At 37.1% G+C, this 16,642-nt stretch overlaps 1 protein-coding gene across 7 annotated transcripts in view; it reads left to right on the top strand.

Moving 5' to 3' along the window:
* The window catches only part of PLCL1 (phospholipase C like 1 (inactive)), a 397,143-nt gene that overhangs the window by 313,178 nt on the left and 67,323 nt on the right, over positions 1–16,642 (top strand). For all 7 annotated transcript variants that reach the window (XM_070799984.1, XM_070799971.1, XM_070799975.1 and 4 more), the window contains 2 exons: positions 4,294–6,768; positions 12,521–12,724. In XM_070799984.1, coding sequence (XP_070656085.1) covers positions 4,348–6,768; positions 12,521–12,724 — 2,625 coding nt within the window. In that variant the 5' untranslated portion in view covers positions 4,294–4,347. The remainder of the gene's footprint in view (positions 1–4,293; positions 6,769–12,520; positions 12,725–16,642) is intronic.

The following is a 16,642-nucleotide window of genomic DNA, read 5'->3' on the forward strand; positions in this document are numbered from 1 at the left end:
ATCAACTAAACCTTTTCTGAATTTTGCTTGGAAGTTCGTAAAACTGGGATGAATATCATTAGTATGGGATTATAGTACATAGGTTATCTGTAAGAACAAGAGAGGCTTCCTGTGGTGAAAATAAGGTTTATGTGCCTATATTTTTCTTTGTCTTTTAGTTATAGTCTATTAAATTTTTATTTGGAGACTTTCTTAGGAGAACTATTCAGAAATAAATGTTTTTCCCCCTCTTTTACTAAAAAAGAAAAGTGAATGTCACTTTAGTGTATCTGCATTTATGTAGCTGAATTTCTGTATTATGAAACAAGATTCGAATAACAGTTTGACAACTGGTGTTTTGATTGCTATTCTTAAAGGTTTTGTAAATTTGTTTTATTTTAATGAAGAATCATCATTCTCTTAACAGCTTACCAAAAAAAAAAGGAAAGAATATATTGCATTACAATTAGTTGCTTAAATATGCTAATCAGGTCAGAGGTAGGAAAACATGGGTATTTTCCTTTACTCTTAAATTTTTGTACAGTGCTTCAATATGCTCTTTTTTTGTGATAAAATAAACATAACATGTTTACCATTTTAAAATGTACAGTTCTATGGCATTGTGTGCATTCACATTTTTGTACTGCTTTAGTATACTTTTAAAAAATTATTATATGGAAATAATTCATTATTGAGACCCAAAACTGTACTTACATTAAATGAGCAGAGTTCCCTGTGGGGCTTAGCAATGTGTTCTGATGAAAAATGATTTTGTTTGCTGAGTTTTGTTAAGGAACTTGCAGCATATCTGGCCTTTTTGGATTCAGAGAGCAAATGCCAATGGGAATTTATGGAAACAGGTTTATTAATTTGATTTATTTAAACATTTTCCCCCCATTTCAGTGTAATAAAACACATTTAAAGAGCTATAAATAATTTATTCTTTTCTGTAATATATGTAATATATATATGTATTTATTTGCTCATTTGGAGGCTTGTGATAACTTTGCATTTTGTCCTTTGTGAGATGACAACCTAACATCATATCTTTTCCACTAGTTCTAAGTTTTAAGCCATTTTAGGTTAAGTTTTATAATTATGTAAAAGTTATAGGTCAAGGCAAGAAATAAGCATTATGAGGCAGATGGATTCTTTTATAGGGTAGATATAAAACATTTATTTCTTGAAGACTTACCTTCCTAGGAGAGAAAATTTTGATATAAGAAGATATCACCATAAAGAAGAGAGGCTTATACGAGAAAGCTTTTCTGATAGCAGTAGTTTTGTTCTCATAAACAAATAATGGCTGAAGCCAAGAGTGGTGCTTAGACTATTGGGAAGAATGGTATAATACCATGTATAGCGTACAGGACCTATAGATGTACATTCAGAGGAACACTGATTTCCCATTTAGGCCTTGTTACAAACTATTATACGTTTTATAACTCTGTTGACAATCATCTTATTTGGAACATGATATGCTTATATAAAAATAATTTTTAATGTGAAATCTCTCATTACTTAAAGGTCTAGTGAAATGGTAGTTTTGAAAGCTGAGTCACAGTTTAACTTACCATCACAATTCACAGCTTCTCTCAGTATTTTACTTGGTAGCTTAATCCCATCTCAGCAGTACCATTAGGTTCCTGCCTTGAAAGTGAGGGAAAAGACAAACATCTGATTTTTCTGAGCATGTGGGCTGTGATGAATTTAAATGTGTTCAAATGTGTTTTAATAGTGCATCTGTGTATAAGCAGCTGAAAATTTATGGTTGTTTTTTATTATAAAAATGAGGAAATTGACCACTGTGGGGTAATTAAAAATAACAACTCTATAGAGAAATAGGAGTAAGTTTTTAAATGCCAGAGCACCAAGAGACAATATCCTCTAATCTAAATTGACTAATATATCTTTGTCACTTAAAGATCAGATATATATTTGAGTTAATGAATCATCCTCCCAACATCCCATAACTAAAGCAAATTCTGTTTCCTTTTTCCAGGCAAAGTTTTAGTCAAATGAATAATAAACCATCCTGCCTTTATCTGAATCACAAGATAGGGAGACTCTTACAGGCAAAAGTGCAATTAAAAGAGATCCTAGAGAAGAGATTCTATCATGTTTTAAAAGAATGCCAGTGAAGGAAATAGCCTAGACTACTTTGGCTACACTTTTCAATGTTTAAAATAGTAATATCATATGGTTGTTTTTAAACATTTTCATTTTATCATTGAAGATTTGTTTTAAATGCTCATAGATCAGGAGTGAATCAACTTCCGGATAACCACCAATATCCTGGTTGGTGCATAATGACAGTCCTACGGAGACCAGATATATGAGGAAATGTTCCTCTCCCTTCAAAAAGGTTAACTTTACAAAAAATATTCATGAACATTTTCTCTTTTGAGTCTTACAATAATGCTTTATCATACTTAATTATCATTAGTTCCTACTTAAAAGCAGAAATTAAGATTCAGAGAGCCTAAGTCACTTACCAAGGTCACTAGTGAATGGAATAAAACCAACTTGACACTAGTCATTTTTGCCCTAAGGACTGTACCTTTGGCTCTCTATACTTCACTGCCTCTTTGATATGCTTTATAAAATTGGCCACTATAAACATGCACGAAGGTCCTTTTGGGAAATTTGTTCCTGGGAAAATTGTCTGAATTGATAATGTGATTGGGAGCATTATTAATTTGAGTCTTTGGTCGGAACAGAAGAACCTCAAAAATTAGTGAAGTCATTCATATTTCTGTTTGGTTCTAAGCAGTGTCTGTTAACAGCCTTATACTGAAATGTAGGTCTGAATCTCGTAATGTTCATTTATTTTTATTTCTTTTTGAAGTATAGTTGATTTATAATGTTGTCTTAGTTCCTGGTATACAGCAAATGATTCAGATACATATATAAACACATAATATATATTCTTTTTCATAGTGATTTATTATAGGAGTTTGAATATAGTTCCCTATGCTATACAATAGGATCTTTTTGTTTATCTATTTTATATATAGTAGTTTGTATCTTCTAATCCCCAAATTCTAATTTATCCCTCCCCATCCCCTTAATCCTTTGGTAACCGGAAGTTGGTTTTCTGTCTGTGAGTCTGTTTCTGTTTTGTAAATAAGTTCATTTGACTTGGGCTTCCCTTGTGGCTCAACTGGTAAAGTATCCACCTGCAATGCAGGAGACCTGGGTTCAATCCCTGGGTTGGGATGATCCCCTGGAGAAGGGAATGGCTACCCACTCCAGTATTCTGGCCTGGAGAATTCCATGGACTATATAGTCCATGGGGTCACAAAGAGTCAGACACGACTGAGCCACTTTCACTTCACACTTCATTTGTATCATATTTTAGATTTCACATATAAGTGATATCATATGGTATTTGTCTTTTCTTTCTGACTTAACTTCACTTAGTATGATAATCTCTAGGTCTACGCATGTTGCTACAAATGGCATTATTTTATTAATACTGAGTAGTATTCCAGTGTATATATTTATATATACCAACTCTTCTTTATCCATTCCTCTGTCTATGGACACGTGGGTTACTACTCTATCTTGGCTGTTGTAAATGATGCTACTCTGACCATTGGGGTGCATGTATCATTTTGAATTATAGTTTTCTTTGGATATATACCCAGGAGTGGGATTGCCAAATCATATAGCAATTCTATCATAATGTTCATTTAAATCATTTACTCTATTATAATGTTATTGAAAGATTGCTCAAGTGAGAGTTATTGTTTACTGTTCATTCTGAATCTGACTTTCAAGATGCCTTTATTCTTTAAAATAGTTTGAGGAAAAAATGTGATTTTTTGTTGTTGTTGTTAAGCTATATTGTAGGGACTTTTTGATGTAATGTATGGTAAGGTAAAAAAATTTTTATTTGAACTAATTTTAAGTATAAAAATTAAACTGTAACAAAGTGTAAATAAAGACAACTTTTTAAGGAAATTTAGCTTTATTTGTTTCATATATCTATAGGGACTGAGCAAGGTTATTTAAGTACCAACAAGTAGAGGATCTTAGGAAATCTGCTTTAACGAACAAATAAGAGTGATTTGTAGTTAATTTCATTTCAAAGAACACACAGACATTGAAAAAATGGGTTTTTCCTGAACCTAATATACACAATTTTGGGGAAAATTTCTTCTTTCTGAAACAATACAAAAGTAAAGTTTAGGCTAGCTTTTGTCCAAATAATCATAATATCTGAATGGAATCTGAGGCGTTCATAGAGTGTTACCGAATTTGTTTATTTTGTAAAGTAAATTGATTCATTATTTTCAAATTGTTTTACAGGATCCTGCAAACCAAAAATGTGGTGGAAGAAAGAAAACCGTGTCTTTCAGTAGCATGCCGTCGGAAAAGAAAATCAGCAGCGCAAGCGACTGCATCACTTTCATGCAGGCTGGCTGTGAACTGAAGAAAGTGCGGCCGAATTCGCGCATTTACAACCGGTTCTTCACTCTGGACACAGACCTGCAGGCTCTTCGCTGGGAACCTTCCAAGAAAGACCTCGAGAAAGCTAAGCTTGATATTTCTGCCATAAAAGAGATCCGACTGGGGAAAAACACGGAAACATTTAGAAACAATGGCCTTGCTGATCAGATTTGTGAGGATTGTGCCTTTTCCATACTCCACGGGGAAAACTACGAGTCTCTGGACTTAGTGGCCAATTCAGCGGACGTAGCAAACATCTGGGTGTCAGGATTGCGGTATCTGGTTTCTCGAAGTAAGCAACCCCTCGATTTTATGGAGGGCAACCAGAACACACCAAGGTTCATGTGGTTGAAGACAGTGTTTGAAGCAGCAGATATCGATGGGAATGGGATTATGTTGGAAGACACCTCTGTAGAGTTAATAAAACAACTCAACCCTACCCTGAAGGAGTCCAAGATTAGGCTAAAATTTAAAGAAATCCAGAAGAGCAAAGAAAAACTGACAACTCGAGTGACGGAAGAGGAGTTTTGCGAAGCTTTTTGTGAACTTTGCACCAGGCCGGAAGTGTATTTCTTACTTGTGCAGATATCAAAAAACAAAGAATACTTGGATGCCAATGATCTCATGCTTTTTTTGGAAGCTGAGCAAGGAGTCACCCATATCACTGAGGACATGTGCTTAGACATTATTCGGAGATATGAACTTTCTGAAGAAGGACGTCAGAAAGGGTTTCTTGCAATTGATGGCTTTACCCAGTATTTGTTGTCATCAGAATGTAACATTTTTGATCCTGAACAAAGTAAGGTTGCCCAAGACATGACCCAGCCTTTATCTCACTATTACATCAATGCCTCTCACAACACCTATCTCATTGAAGACCAGTTCAGAGGACCAGCTGATATTAATGGGTATGTTAGAGCTTTGAAAATGGGCTGTCGCAGCATTGAACTTGATGTAAATGATGGCTCAGACAACGAACCGATCCTTTGTAATCGAAACAACATGACAACACACCTTTCCTTTCGAAGTGTCATAGAGGTGATAAATAAATTTGCCTTTGTGGCTTCTGAATACCCACTCATTCTTTGTTTGGGGAATCACTGCTCCCTACCACAGCAGAAGGTAATGGTCCAACAGATGAAAAAGGTCTTTGGCAGTAAACTCTATACTGAAGCACCTTTGCTGTCAGAATCCTACCTCCCATCACCAGAAAAATTAAAAAGAATGATCATTGTGAAAGGAAAGAAATTGCCTTCTGATACAGATGTTTTAGAAGGAGAAGTTACAGATGAAGATGAAGAAGCCGAAATGTCTCGAAGGATGTCAGTAGATTACAATGGTGAGCAGAAACAGATCTTGCTGTGTAGGGAGCTCTCTGACTTGGTATCTATCTGTAAATCTGTTCAGTACAGGGATTTTGAATTATCTATGAAAAGCCAAAACTATTGGGAAATTTGTTCATTTAGTGAAACAGAGGCCAGCCGAATTGCAAATGAATACCCAGAGGATTTTGTAAATTATAATAAGAAGTTCTTATCACGAATCTATCCAAGCGCCATGAGAATTGATTCCAGTAACCTGAATCCACAGGACTTTTGGAATTGTGGCTGTCAGATTGTGGCAATGAATTTTCAGACTCCAGGTCCAATGATGGACCTCCACACTGGCTGGTTTCTTCAGAATGGAGGCTGTGGTTACGTTCTAAGGCCGTCCATCATGCGAGATGAAGTTTCTTACTTCAGTGCGAACACAAAGGGCATTGTACCTGGGGTGTCTCCTCTAGTGCTTCATATTAAGATTATCAGTGGTCAGAACTTCCCAAAGCCCAAGGGAGCTTGTGCCAAAGGGGATGTCATAGATCCCTATGTGTGTATAGAGATACATGGAATTCCAGCGGACTGTTCAGAACAAAGAACTAAAACTGTACAACAAAACAGTGATAATCCTATTTTTGATGAGACATTTGAGTTTCAAGTGAACCTGCCTGAACTGGCCATGATCCGTTTTGTGGTTCTGGATGATGACTACATTGGGGATGAGTTTATAGGGCAATATACAATACCGTTTGAATGCTTGCAGCCTGGATATCGGCATGTTCCCCTCCGTTCCTTTGTGGGTGACATCATGGAGCATGTAACTCTTTTTGTCCACATAGCAATAACTAATAGAAGTGGAGGAGGAAAACCACAGAAGCGCAGCCTTTCAGTGAGAATGGGGAAGAAAGTTCGGGAGTGTACCATGCTCAGGAATATTGGTCTTAAAAACATAGATGACATCTTTAAGGTAGCTGTTCATCCCTTACGAGAAGCCATAGATATGAGAGAAAATATGCAGGTAGGAAATGTCCCATACTGTTCTTCCCTACCCCTCCTTCTTCTGATCTTTCTCTCACCAGTGAACGTTGAACATTGTGTTTTTACTAATGATCTGATTCCTCAAAAAATTATCACAGAGGGTGTATAAACCCATGTACTCTGAATTAAGTTCAGTATTGCCTGTGATAAAACATATATTTTAAAAAAACTTTTCTTGGAGTATAGTTGATTTACAATGTTGTTTTAGATTCAGATGTATAGCAAAGTGAATCAGTTATAAATATATGTATATCTATTCTTTTTTAGATCCTTTTTGTACATAGGCCATCGAAGAGTATCGAGTAGAGTTCCCTGTGCTATTTAGTAGGTTGTTATTAGTTATCTATTTTATATATAGTAGTATGTAGTCAATTCCAATCTTCCAATTTAGCTCTCCCCTCTTACTCCACCCTGTAACCATAAGTTTTTTTTCCTACATTTGTAACTCTGCAAAACAGATATGTTTTATGTTTCTAATTGTGAATGCTTTGTTAAACCTGGTCTGAACTAAATCAACTAATAGAGAATCAATGTAGCAAAATGTTTTATATATACACTAAATGTCCTTGCTGCTGCTACTAAGTTGCTTCAGTGGTATCCAACTCTGTGCGACCCCATAGACAGCAGCCCACCAGGCTCCCCTGTCCCTGGGATTCTCCAGGCAACAACACTGGAGTGGGTTGCCATTTCCTCCTCCAATGGATGAAAGTGGAAGGTGAAAGTGAAGTCGCTCAGTCGTGTCCAACTCTTAGCAACCCAATGGACTGCAGCCCACCAGGCTCCTCTGTCCATGGGACTCTCCAGGCAAGAGTACTGGAGTGGGGTGCCATTGCCTTCTCCACTAAATGTCCTTAGTACACAGTAAATTGATATATGGGAATATGTATTTGAAACAATGAAAAAAATATATAAAATAGTATATGTGCATGTAATATACAAAATTTTATATATACAGACACATGCATACTAATTATAAGTATATATAAAAATATTTACAGATAAGAACATAGAAGGTATTTAAAGCCATATAAAACATGTAATGCCTGTTATTATTTTTTAGTTGTTTAAGTGTACAATAATAATAAATTATCTTCCATGAAACAAGTAAAAAACTAATAAAATTCAACAACACTAGTCGTCTCTTAGTGTTGTGCTTTAATTGAAAGGACATGGATTCTGGATTAAATTCTATCACTGTGTGATTTTTGAGCAAATTATTTAGGATATATGGTCGTCAGTTTTTTCCTCATAAGATGAGAAAAATAGTAATAATTACATCATAGGATTATTATGAGAATTAAATTAGAGAGAATGTAAATTACCCAGTCTCATCATATAGAAATTCAATTAAGTTTTCTTGCCTTCATTAATACTTATAATCAGAGATGGCTGAAAACTTTTTCTTTAATACTATTTAGTATACTTATTCTAGGCTCATGTTACTGAGAAACAATCAAACAACAAATGCTTAATAAGTTCCTACAAGGTACAAGGAGGTCTTGTTTGGCAGAAGCGGCAGCAGTCTGTGTATGAGAACAAAAAAGGAGAGGAATATTTTTCAATGCAGTTTATTTTATCCTTTAGTTAACATTTTAATAGTAACCACCAGAAATCCCTACATTCAAAATAGAAAACAAGCTTGAAGAGGTTAAGTAATTTTCCCAATATTGCATTTAATAAATGGGAATGTTGAGCTTTAAATACATAATTAGCCACCCCCAAAACCCAATAATCATTCATGATTCTCAGTCACCTAATGTGGAACAGCACACCATGACTTGGTGAAAACTTTATTTTTATATTATTTCACAGAGAAATTCTGGAATGGGCTTAAAATCAATTTTAAATTGCTATAATGGAAAATACTATATTACATACAAATACTTAGATTGTAAACTTATGATTGGCAGTGGGTCGCCTTAACCACTATTATAAAAGTAGGTTCCAAATATTAACGTTATCTATTGCATAGGAACCTGGAATGTCAGGTCCATGAATCAAGGCAAATTGGAAGTGGTCAAACAAGAGATGGCAAGAGTGAATGTCGACATTCTAGGAATCAGCAAACTGAAATGGACTGGAATGGGTGAATTTAACTCAGATGACCATTATATCTACTATGGCGGGCAGGAATCCCTCAGAAGAAATGGAGTGGCCATCATGGTCAACAAAAGAGTCTGAAATGCAGTACTTGGATGCAATCTCAAAAACGACAGAATGATCTCGGTTCGTTTCCAAGGCAAACCATTCAATATCACAGTAATCCAAGTCTATGCCCCAACCAGTAACGCTGAAGAAGCTGAAGTTGAATGGTTCTATGAAGACCTACAAGACCTTTTAGAACTAACACCCAAAAAAGATGTCCTCTTCATTATAGGGGACTGGAATGCAGAAGTAGGAAGTCAAGAAATACCTGGAGTAACAGGCAAATTTGGCCCTGGAATATGGAATGAAGCAGGGCAAAGACTAATAGAGTTTTGCCAAGAAAATGCACTGGTCATAACAAACACCCTCTTCCAACAACATAAGAGAAGACTCTATAATTGGACATCACCAGATGGTCAACACCAAAATCAGATTGATTATATTCTTTGCAGCCAAAGATGGAGAAGTGCTATACAGTCAGCAAAAACAAGAGCAGGAGCTGACTGTGGCTCAGACCATGAACTCCTTATTGCCAAATTCAGACTTAAATTGAAGAAAGTGGGGAAAACCACTAGACCATTCAGGTATGATCTAAATCAAATCCCTTATGATTATACAGTGGAAGTGAGAAATAGATTTAAGGGCCTAGATCTGATAGATAGAGTGCCTGATGAACTATGGAATGAGGTTCATGACATTGTACAGGAGACAGGGATCAAGACCATTCCCATGGAAAAGAAATGCAAAAAAGCAAAATGGCTGTCTGGGGAGGCCTTACTTACAAATAGCTGTGAAAAGAAGAGAAGCAAAAAGCAAAGGAGAAAAGGAAAGATATGAACATCTGAATGCAGAGTTCCAAACAATAGCAAGAAGAGATAAGAAAGCCTTCTTCAGCGATCAATGCAAAGAAATAGAGGAAAACAACAGAATGGGAAAGACTAGAGATCTCTTCAAGAAAATTAGAGATACCAAAAGAACATTCCATGCAAAGATGAGCTCGATAAAGGACAGAAATGGTATGGACCTAACAGAAGCAGAAGATATTAAGAAGAGGTGGCAAGAATACACAGAAGAACTGTACAAAAAAGATCTTCACGACCCAGATAATCACGATGGTGTGGTCACTGACCTAGAACCAGACATCCTGGAATGTGAAGTCAAGTGGGCCTTAGAAAGCATCACTACGAACAAAGCTAGTGGAGGTGATGGAATTCGAGAAGAGCTATTCCAAATCCTAAAAGATGATGCTGTGAAAGTGCTGCACTCCATATGCCAGCAAATGTGGAAAACTCAGCAGTGGCCACAGGACTGGAAAAGGTCAGTTTTCATTCCAATCCCAAAGAAAGGCAATGCCAAAGAATGCTCAAACTACCGCACAATTGCACTCATCTCACACGCTAGTAAAGTAATGCTCAAATTCTCTAAGCCAGGCTTCAGCAATATGTGAACTGTGAACTTCCTGATGTTCAAGCTGGTTTTAGAAAAGGCAGAGGAACCAGAGACCAAATTGCCAACATCCGCTGGATCACGGAAAAAGCAAGAGAGTTCCAGAAAAGCATCTATTTCTCTTTATTGACTATGCCAAAGCCTTTGACTGTGTGGATCACAATAATCTGGAAAATTCTGAAAGAGATGGGGATACCAGACCACCTGATCTGCCTCTTGAGAAATGTATATGCAGGTCAGGAAGTAACAGTTAGAACTGGACATGGAACAACAGACTGTTTCCAAATAGGAAAAGGAGTTCGTCAAGGCTGTATATTGTCACCCTGTTTATTTAACTTATATGTAGAGTACGTCATGAGAAACGCTGGACTGGAAGAAACAAAAGCTGGAATCAAGATTGCCAGGAGAAATACCAATAACCTCAGATATGCAGATGACACCACCCTTATGTCAGAAAGTGAAGAGGAACTAAAAAGCCTCTTGATGAAGGTGAAAGTGGAGAGTGAAAAAGTTGGCTTAAACCTCAGCATTCAGAAAATGAAGATCATGGCATCCGGTCCCATCACTTCATGGGACATAGATGGGGAAACAGTGGAAACAGTGTCAGACTTTATTTTTCTGGGCTCCAAAATCAGTACAGATGGTGACTGCAGCCATGAAATTAAAAGACGCCTACTCCTTGGAAGGAAAGTTATGACCAACCTAGATAGCATATTGTAAAGCAGAGACATTACTTTGCCAACAAAGGTTCGTCTAGTCAAGGCTATGGTTTTTCCTATGGTCATGTGTGGATGTGAGAGTTGGACTGTGAAGAAGGCTGAGTGCCGAAGAATTGATGCTTTTGAACTGTGGTATTGGAGAAGACTCTTGAGAGTCCCTTGGACTGCAAGGAGATTCAACCAGTCCATTCTGAAGGAGATAAGCCCTGGGATTTCTTGGGAAGGAATGATGCTGAAGGTGAAACTCCAGTACTTTGGCCACCTCATGCGAAGAGTTGACTCATTGGAAAAGACTCTGATGCTGGGAGGGATTGGGGGCAAGAGGAGAAGGGGACGATAGAGGATGAGATGGCTGGATGGCATCACTGACTGGATGGACGTGAGTCTGAGTGAACTCCGGGAGTTGGGTGATGGACAGGGAGGCGTGGCATGATGCGATTCATGGGGTCGCAAAGAGTCGGATACGACTGAGCGACTGATGATCTAGCTTTTTCTGACATAATTCTGCAACCGTTATAACCCCCTGTGTTAGATTAGTTATAAGTCATTTCTACACTTAACTTTATATATTTGAAGTAGATTTTATACAGTTCCATATAATTCTTGAAATATCTCCTTTACATGTATTATATGTTTAAAATACATATTAAGGAGATTTGGCTATGGATAAATTTTTTTCTGTTAGCATAACTTATCTCATTTCAACATAAGGGATTATTTAGAGCCTAATTAGTATAAAAATGAATGCCATCATTGTCACTAAATTCATGAGGCATGCTAGGTTAGGTATTGTTCCTTGTTAATAGGCATAGTTGCTATTTCAAATATTCTTTGAAAAGCCTGTCACATGGACAATTGTAGCTTTACATAAAGTGTGTTTTATGCACGTCTGTCAGGTGCGTTTCTGATGGAGTGACAAAGGGATACCATTGATGGTTATGTGAAAAGAGGGTGATGAGCAGCAGCAGCCTGCTACCTTGTGGGAAAAATCTCAAAGGAGATGCACTCCAGTGTACAATCAGTGACATGCTTTTGTGATCATCATGATGTGGATTTAATAATATATTCATGATCAGTCAGTGTTAACTTGTATGCATTGTCCAGAATATTTCAGATATTCCAGAATATTCCAAAGCCCTGCTTTGAGAGGTACTGTGTAACCTTAGGTCATAATCTCCTTTGCTTTGTGGCATATTTGTAGCAGTTGTTAAAAGTTGGTTAAAGATGAAATGTAATTGTTAATTAGCTCTACGTGTTATCTCCATGTATATTATAGTATTTTGGGTTGGTTATAATCCGGTTTGCTTCAAATTACACATGTATTTAAGGGTATACTTCTAATGAATGTACTTTTGTGTACTGGAAGTGCTCAGGGTGGTGTCCTATGGTCAGAAGTGTAATTCTATGTTTTCTCCCACACAGAATGCCATAGTGTCTGTTAAGGAATTGTGTGGACTTCCTCCAATTGCCAGTCTGAAGCAGTGCCTGTTGACCCTGTCTTCTCGGCTCATCACCAGTGACAATACTCCCTCCGTCTCTCTTGTGATGAAAGACAACTTTCCTTATCTAGAGCCTCTGGGGGCAATTCCAGATATGCAGAAAAAGATGCTAGCTGCTTATGATCTGGTAGGAAATTGTTACTCTCTGTTTCTTGTCTGTGTGGGAGGAAATCATATTGCAGGACCTCTTTTATGAAACTTCAGTAAGTAACACAGAATGACTACCTTTTAAAACCTTGACTGGGGGTGCCAGGCAGAAGTGGCCCACTCAGCTCCACCTAAGCCCTAGTGGAGACCTCTGAGACAAAGCTTTGAACCCAGAGCTCCACGGATTAAAACCGGAAAATCTCTGCTTTAGCAAAGAATACATTTTGACTAAGACCTCAAAAGTATACACAATTTCTCATTATCTAAATAACTTTAGCCTGCAATATAACCATTTAATCACATGCCTAGAGGAAGTAAAATTATGCCTCAGTACTGCCTTATGATGGTTGAGACAAAATAATTCTCTGGAATTTATATTTCTAGGCTAATACTATTATCTGATTTTTCTGAATATATAATGGAATTTAAATATCAAGTAAATTTAAGAATAATGATATTTTTGCAAATCCTAACTCCATAATAAAATTAAGACCAAATGAAGAGTTGGGAAAATTTGTCACATGTGCACCAGATGAAGTGTAAATAATCTTAAAATAGAAAGAGCATTTAAAAATCAATAAGAAAAAAAATGAGAAAAAAAATCTTGTATCAGCCCAGGTTAAGTTCAGCTTCTCGAAACTAAAAATGCAAACCAATCATGCTTTAACAGTATAGTCTCTCACATAAAAGTCTCACAGCCATTCATGGTGACACTTCTATAAAATTCTTAGGAATCTAGGCTCCCTCTAGTTTTCTGTTCCACCGTCTCTAGACCATCCTCAGGGTCCAAATGGCTGTTGAAGCTCCAGCCATAATACCTGCATTCCAACCATCAGGAATGATGAAGAGGAAAAAGAGGGCACTATTCTTTCCCTTTAAGGACATGAAAAAATGTACATCACATTTTATTTTATCAACCTGGAGTTGACACATAGACACATATACCTGCAAAGAAGAATGGGAAATAACTTTATTTTGTGTATTTTTTAATTTTTAAAAAAATTATTTAATTACTTTATTTATGACTAGACCGGGTCTTCATTGCAGGGTGTGCTTTTCTCTAGTTCCAGCGTGCAGGGGCTACTCTCTAGTGGCACTGTGTAGGCTACTCATTGTGATGGCTTTTCTTGTTGCATAGCAACAAGGGTGCATGGGCTTCAGTAGTTGCGGCACTTGGGCTTAGTAGTTGTGGCTCCTCGGCTGTAGAGCATAGGTTCAATAGGTGTGGTGCCTGGGCTCAATTGCTCTGCAGCATGTGGGATCTTCTTCAATCAGGGATTGAACCTGATGTCTCCTGAATTGGCAGGGGATTTTTTTTTTTTTTTTACCAGTGAGCCACCAGGGAAGCCCAGAAATATTTCTATTTTAAAGGGCTATGTGCTCAACTAAAAATCATTTCTTCTGTTACTAAAAAATAGAGAATGGATGTTAGGGGACAACAAGTAGTCTTTGCTTCAGAGGTGAACAGGCAATTTATGTATCTCCTCTCCCTCAAAAATAATGAAAATTTAAAAACATGCTATGCTGTGTGCTAAGTTGTGTCCGACTCTGCGACCTTATGGACTGTAGCCCATCAGGCTCCTCTGTCTATGGGGAGAATAGGCAAGAATATTCCAGGCAAGAATATTGGAGTGAGTTGCCATGCCCTCCTCCAGGGGATCTCCCCTACCAGGGATCTAACTGAAGCTCTTATGTCTCCTGCATTGGCAGGCAGATTCATTACCACTAGTGCCACCTGGGAAGCCCCCAAAACATGTTTAACCTTAAAACAAGTTTTAAATTTAAGATATTAAAGAAATGTAATGAGATACTTCCCCTCTCCATCAAATTGGCAACTTTTTTCTTTTTAAAATAGTACCTCTTAAGTACATGAATACTGTCATCCATCTACCTCTAGTGGGAAAATAAATTGGTAAATTTGGAGGGGATTTGGCAATATAATTTAAAATGATTATCCTATTTGATCCATATATTTCATATCCAGGGATTTACTCTAAACCAATAGATGTGTACATAAACATCTGTGGTTAATAATGTCAACATAGAGGGATAAGTGGGGCTTCCCTTGTGGCTCAGCTGATAAAGAATCTGCCTGCAATGAGGGAGACCTGGGTTCAATCCCTGGGTTGGGAAGATGCCCTGGAGAAGGAAGAGGCTACCCACTCCAGTATTCTGGCCTGGAGAATTCCATGGACCATATAGTCCATGGGGTCGCAAAGAGTCGGACGTGATTGAATGACTTTCACTTCACTTCAGAGGGATAAGTTAACTAAAATATAGTAAGCCGTATTATGGACTTCCTTAAAACCATTAAAATTGTGTTAGAAGAATATTTGATGATGTGAAGAACTCCTCATAGTATGTTTTGTGAGAGAGTCTGGTTGCAAAAAAAATATACACTATAGCATTTAAATTGTATTTGTATGTATATGCATCTAAAATGTTAGCAGGGTATTAATATATTTAGCAAAACCAATACAATTATGTAAAGTTTAAAAATAAAATAAAATTTAAAAAAAAGATACAAAAAAATAGTGATTATTTTTAAATAAGGAGAGTGAGTTTTATTTTCTTGCACATGCTTTTCTGTGTTTTTTTCTGTATTTACCAAACTCTTAACAATGAACCTGACTAATTTTCATAATTGAATAAAAATAGGTGTTAAGAAAATGATACTATTTTATCATTCAAAAACAACTAGAAGAGTGATATTGGGAATAAATACCCTACACTTGAAAAAGAAAAGCCCACAGAGTATATTCTGCTTATGAACGATCATACCTCTTACAAATTGTACTTCATGGTTGAAGAAGTTTGCTTGTTACCTAAATCTCGTTTTTCACGAAATAAATTTTTTTATCATAATAGTAGGGACTGAAAGCTATTCAGTGAATAGCTATAGTTGCCATCTAAGAGGTGACATTAGGGTACCTACTGCCATAGAGACAGACAGTGGAAGCACGTATTGCTCCAGTCCCCTTTGTAAGCTAAGAAAGAAAAATCACTCACTGAGAGGGGAGCCTGGTTCCCTGGAGCTGGGCCTGCAATAAGCAGGAAAGCACCTGGACTGTGGTTAGCCAGTTTTCATTTCATATCCCCAAGTATCCCGTGGTATTGGAACCACACCTGCTGGCCAAATCGCATTCATATTTTTAAAATGTAATTTCTAATTGCAGGTACACCATGGTTTTCCAAAGTTTAAAATAAAAGACTTTAGTGGAAAGCAGAAATACTTTTTAATTTAATTTTATTTTTTGGCTGTGCTATGCAGCTTGTGGGTTCTTAGTTCCCTGACTGAGGATTGAACCCCGGCCCTGAGCAGTGAAAGTGTCGTGTCCTAATCACTGGAACCACCAGAGAATTCCCATGGAAAGCAGAACTATTTCTAATGATATGTTCATTTATAGTTCCCTTTGGAAAAGATTTTTCATTTTGGTAGGGAGTTGAGAGTAAATATCCCTATAGCTAGCATAGGCTGTCCATAACATGTAAGCGTTAGTCGCTCAGTCGTATCCGACTCTTTGTGACCCCATGGATTGTAGCCTGCCAGGCTCCTCTGTCCATTGAACTCTCCAGGCAAGAAGTGGATAGCCATTCCCTTCTTCAGAGGATCTTTCTGACTCAGGGATTGAACCTGGGTCTTCTCCATTGAAGGCAGATTCTTTACCATCTGACCTTACCAAGTGTTAAACTTGGCCAATTGTGGACATGACCAAAAATACTGCTGATGTCTCAGTTGGTTATTTCTTTAAGGAGGTGCTGTAGATATGGGCCAGACACATGCCATGATGATGTCAAAAACCCTTTTTACTTTAGGATTTGCATTGTATAGGTTGACATCTTTAGTGCTCTTGTTTATTCATGTTAGTATTTATTTTAAGATAAATGTCTTTTAAGA

Source organism: Bos indicus, chromosome 2 (genome assembly GCF_029378745.1).
Source record: "Bos indicus isolate NIAB-ARS_2022 breed Sahiwal x Tharparkar chromosome 2, NIAB-ARS_B.indTharparkar_mat_pri_1.0, whole genome shotgun sequence".
NCBI lineage: Eukaryota > Metazoa > Chordata > Mammalia > Artiodactyla > Bovidae > Bos > Bos indicus.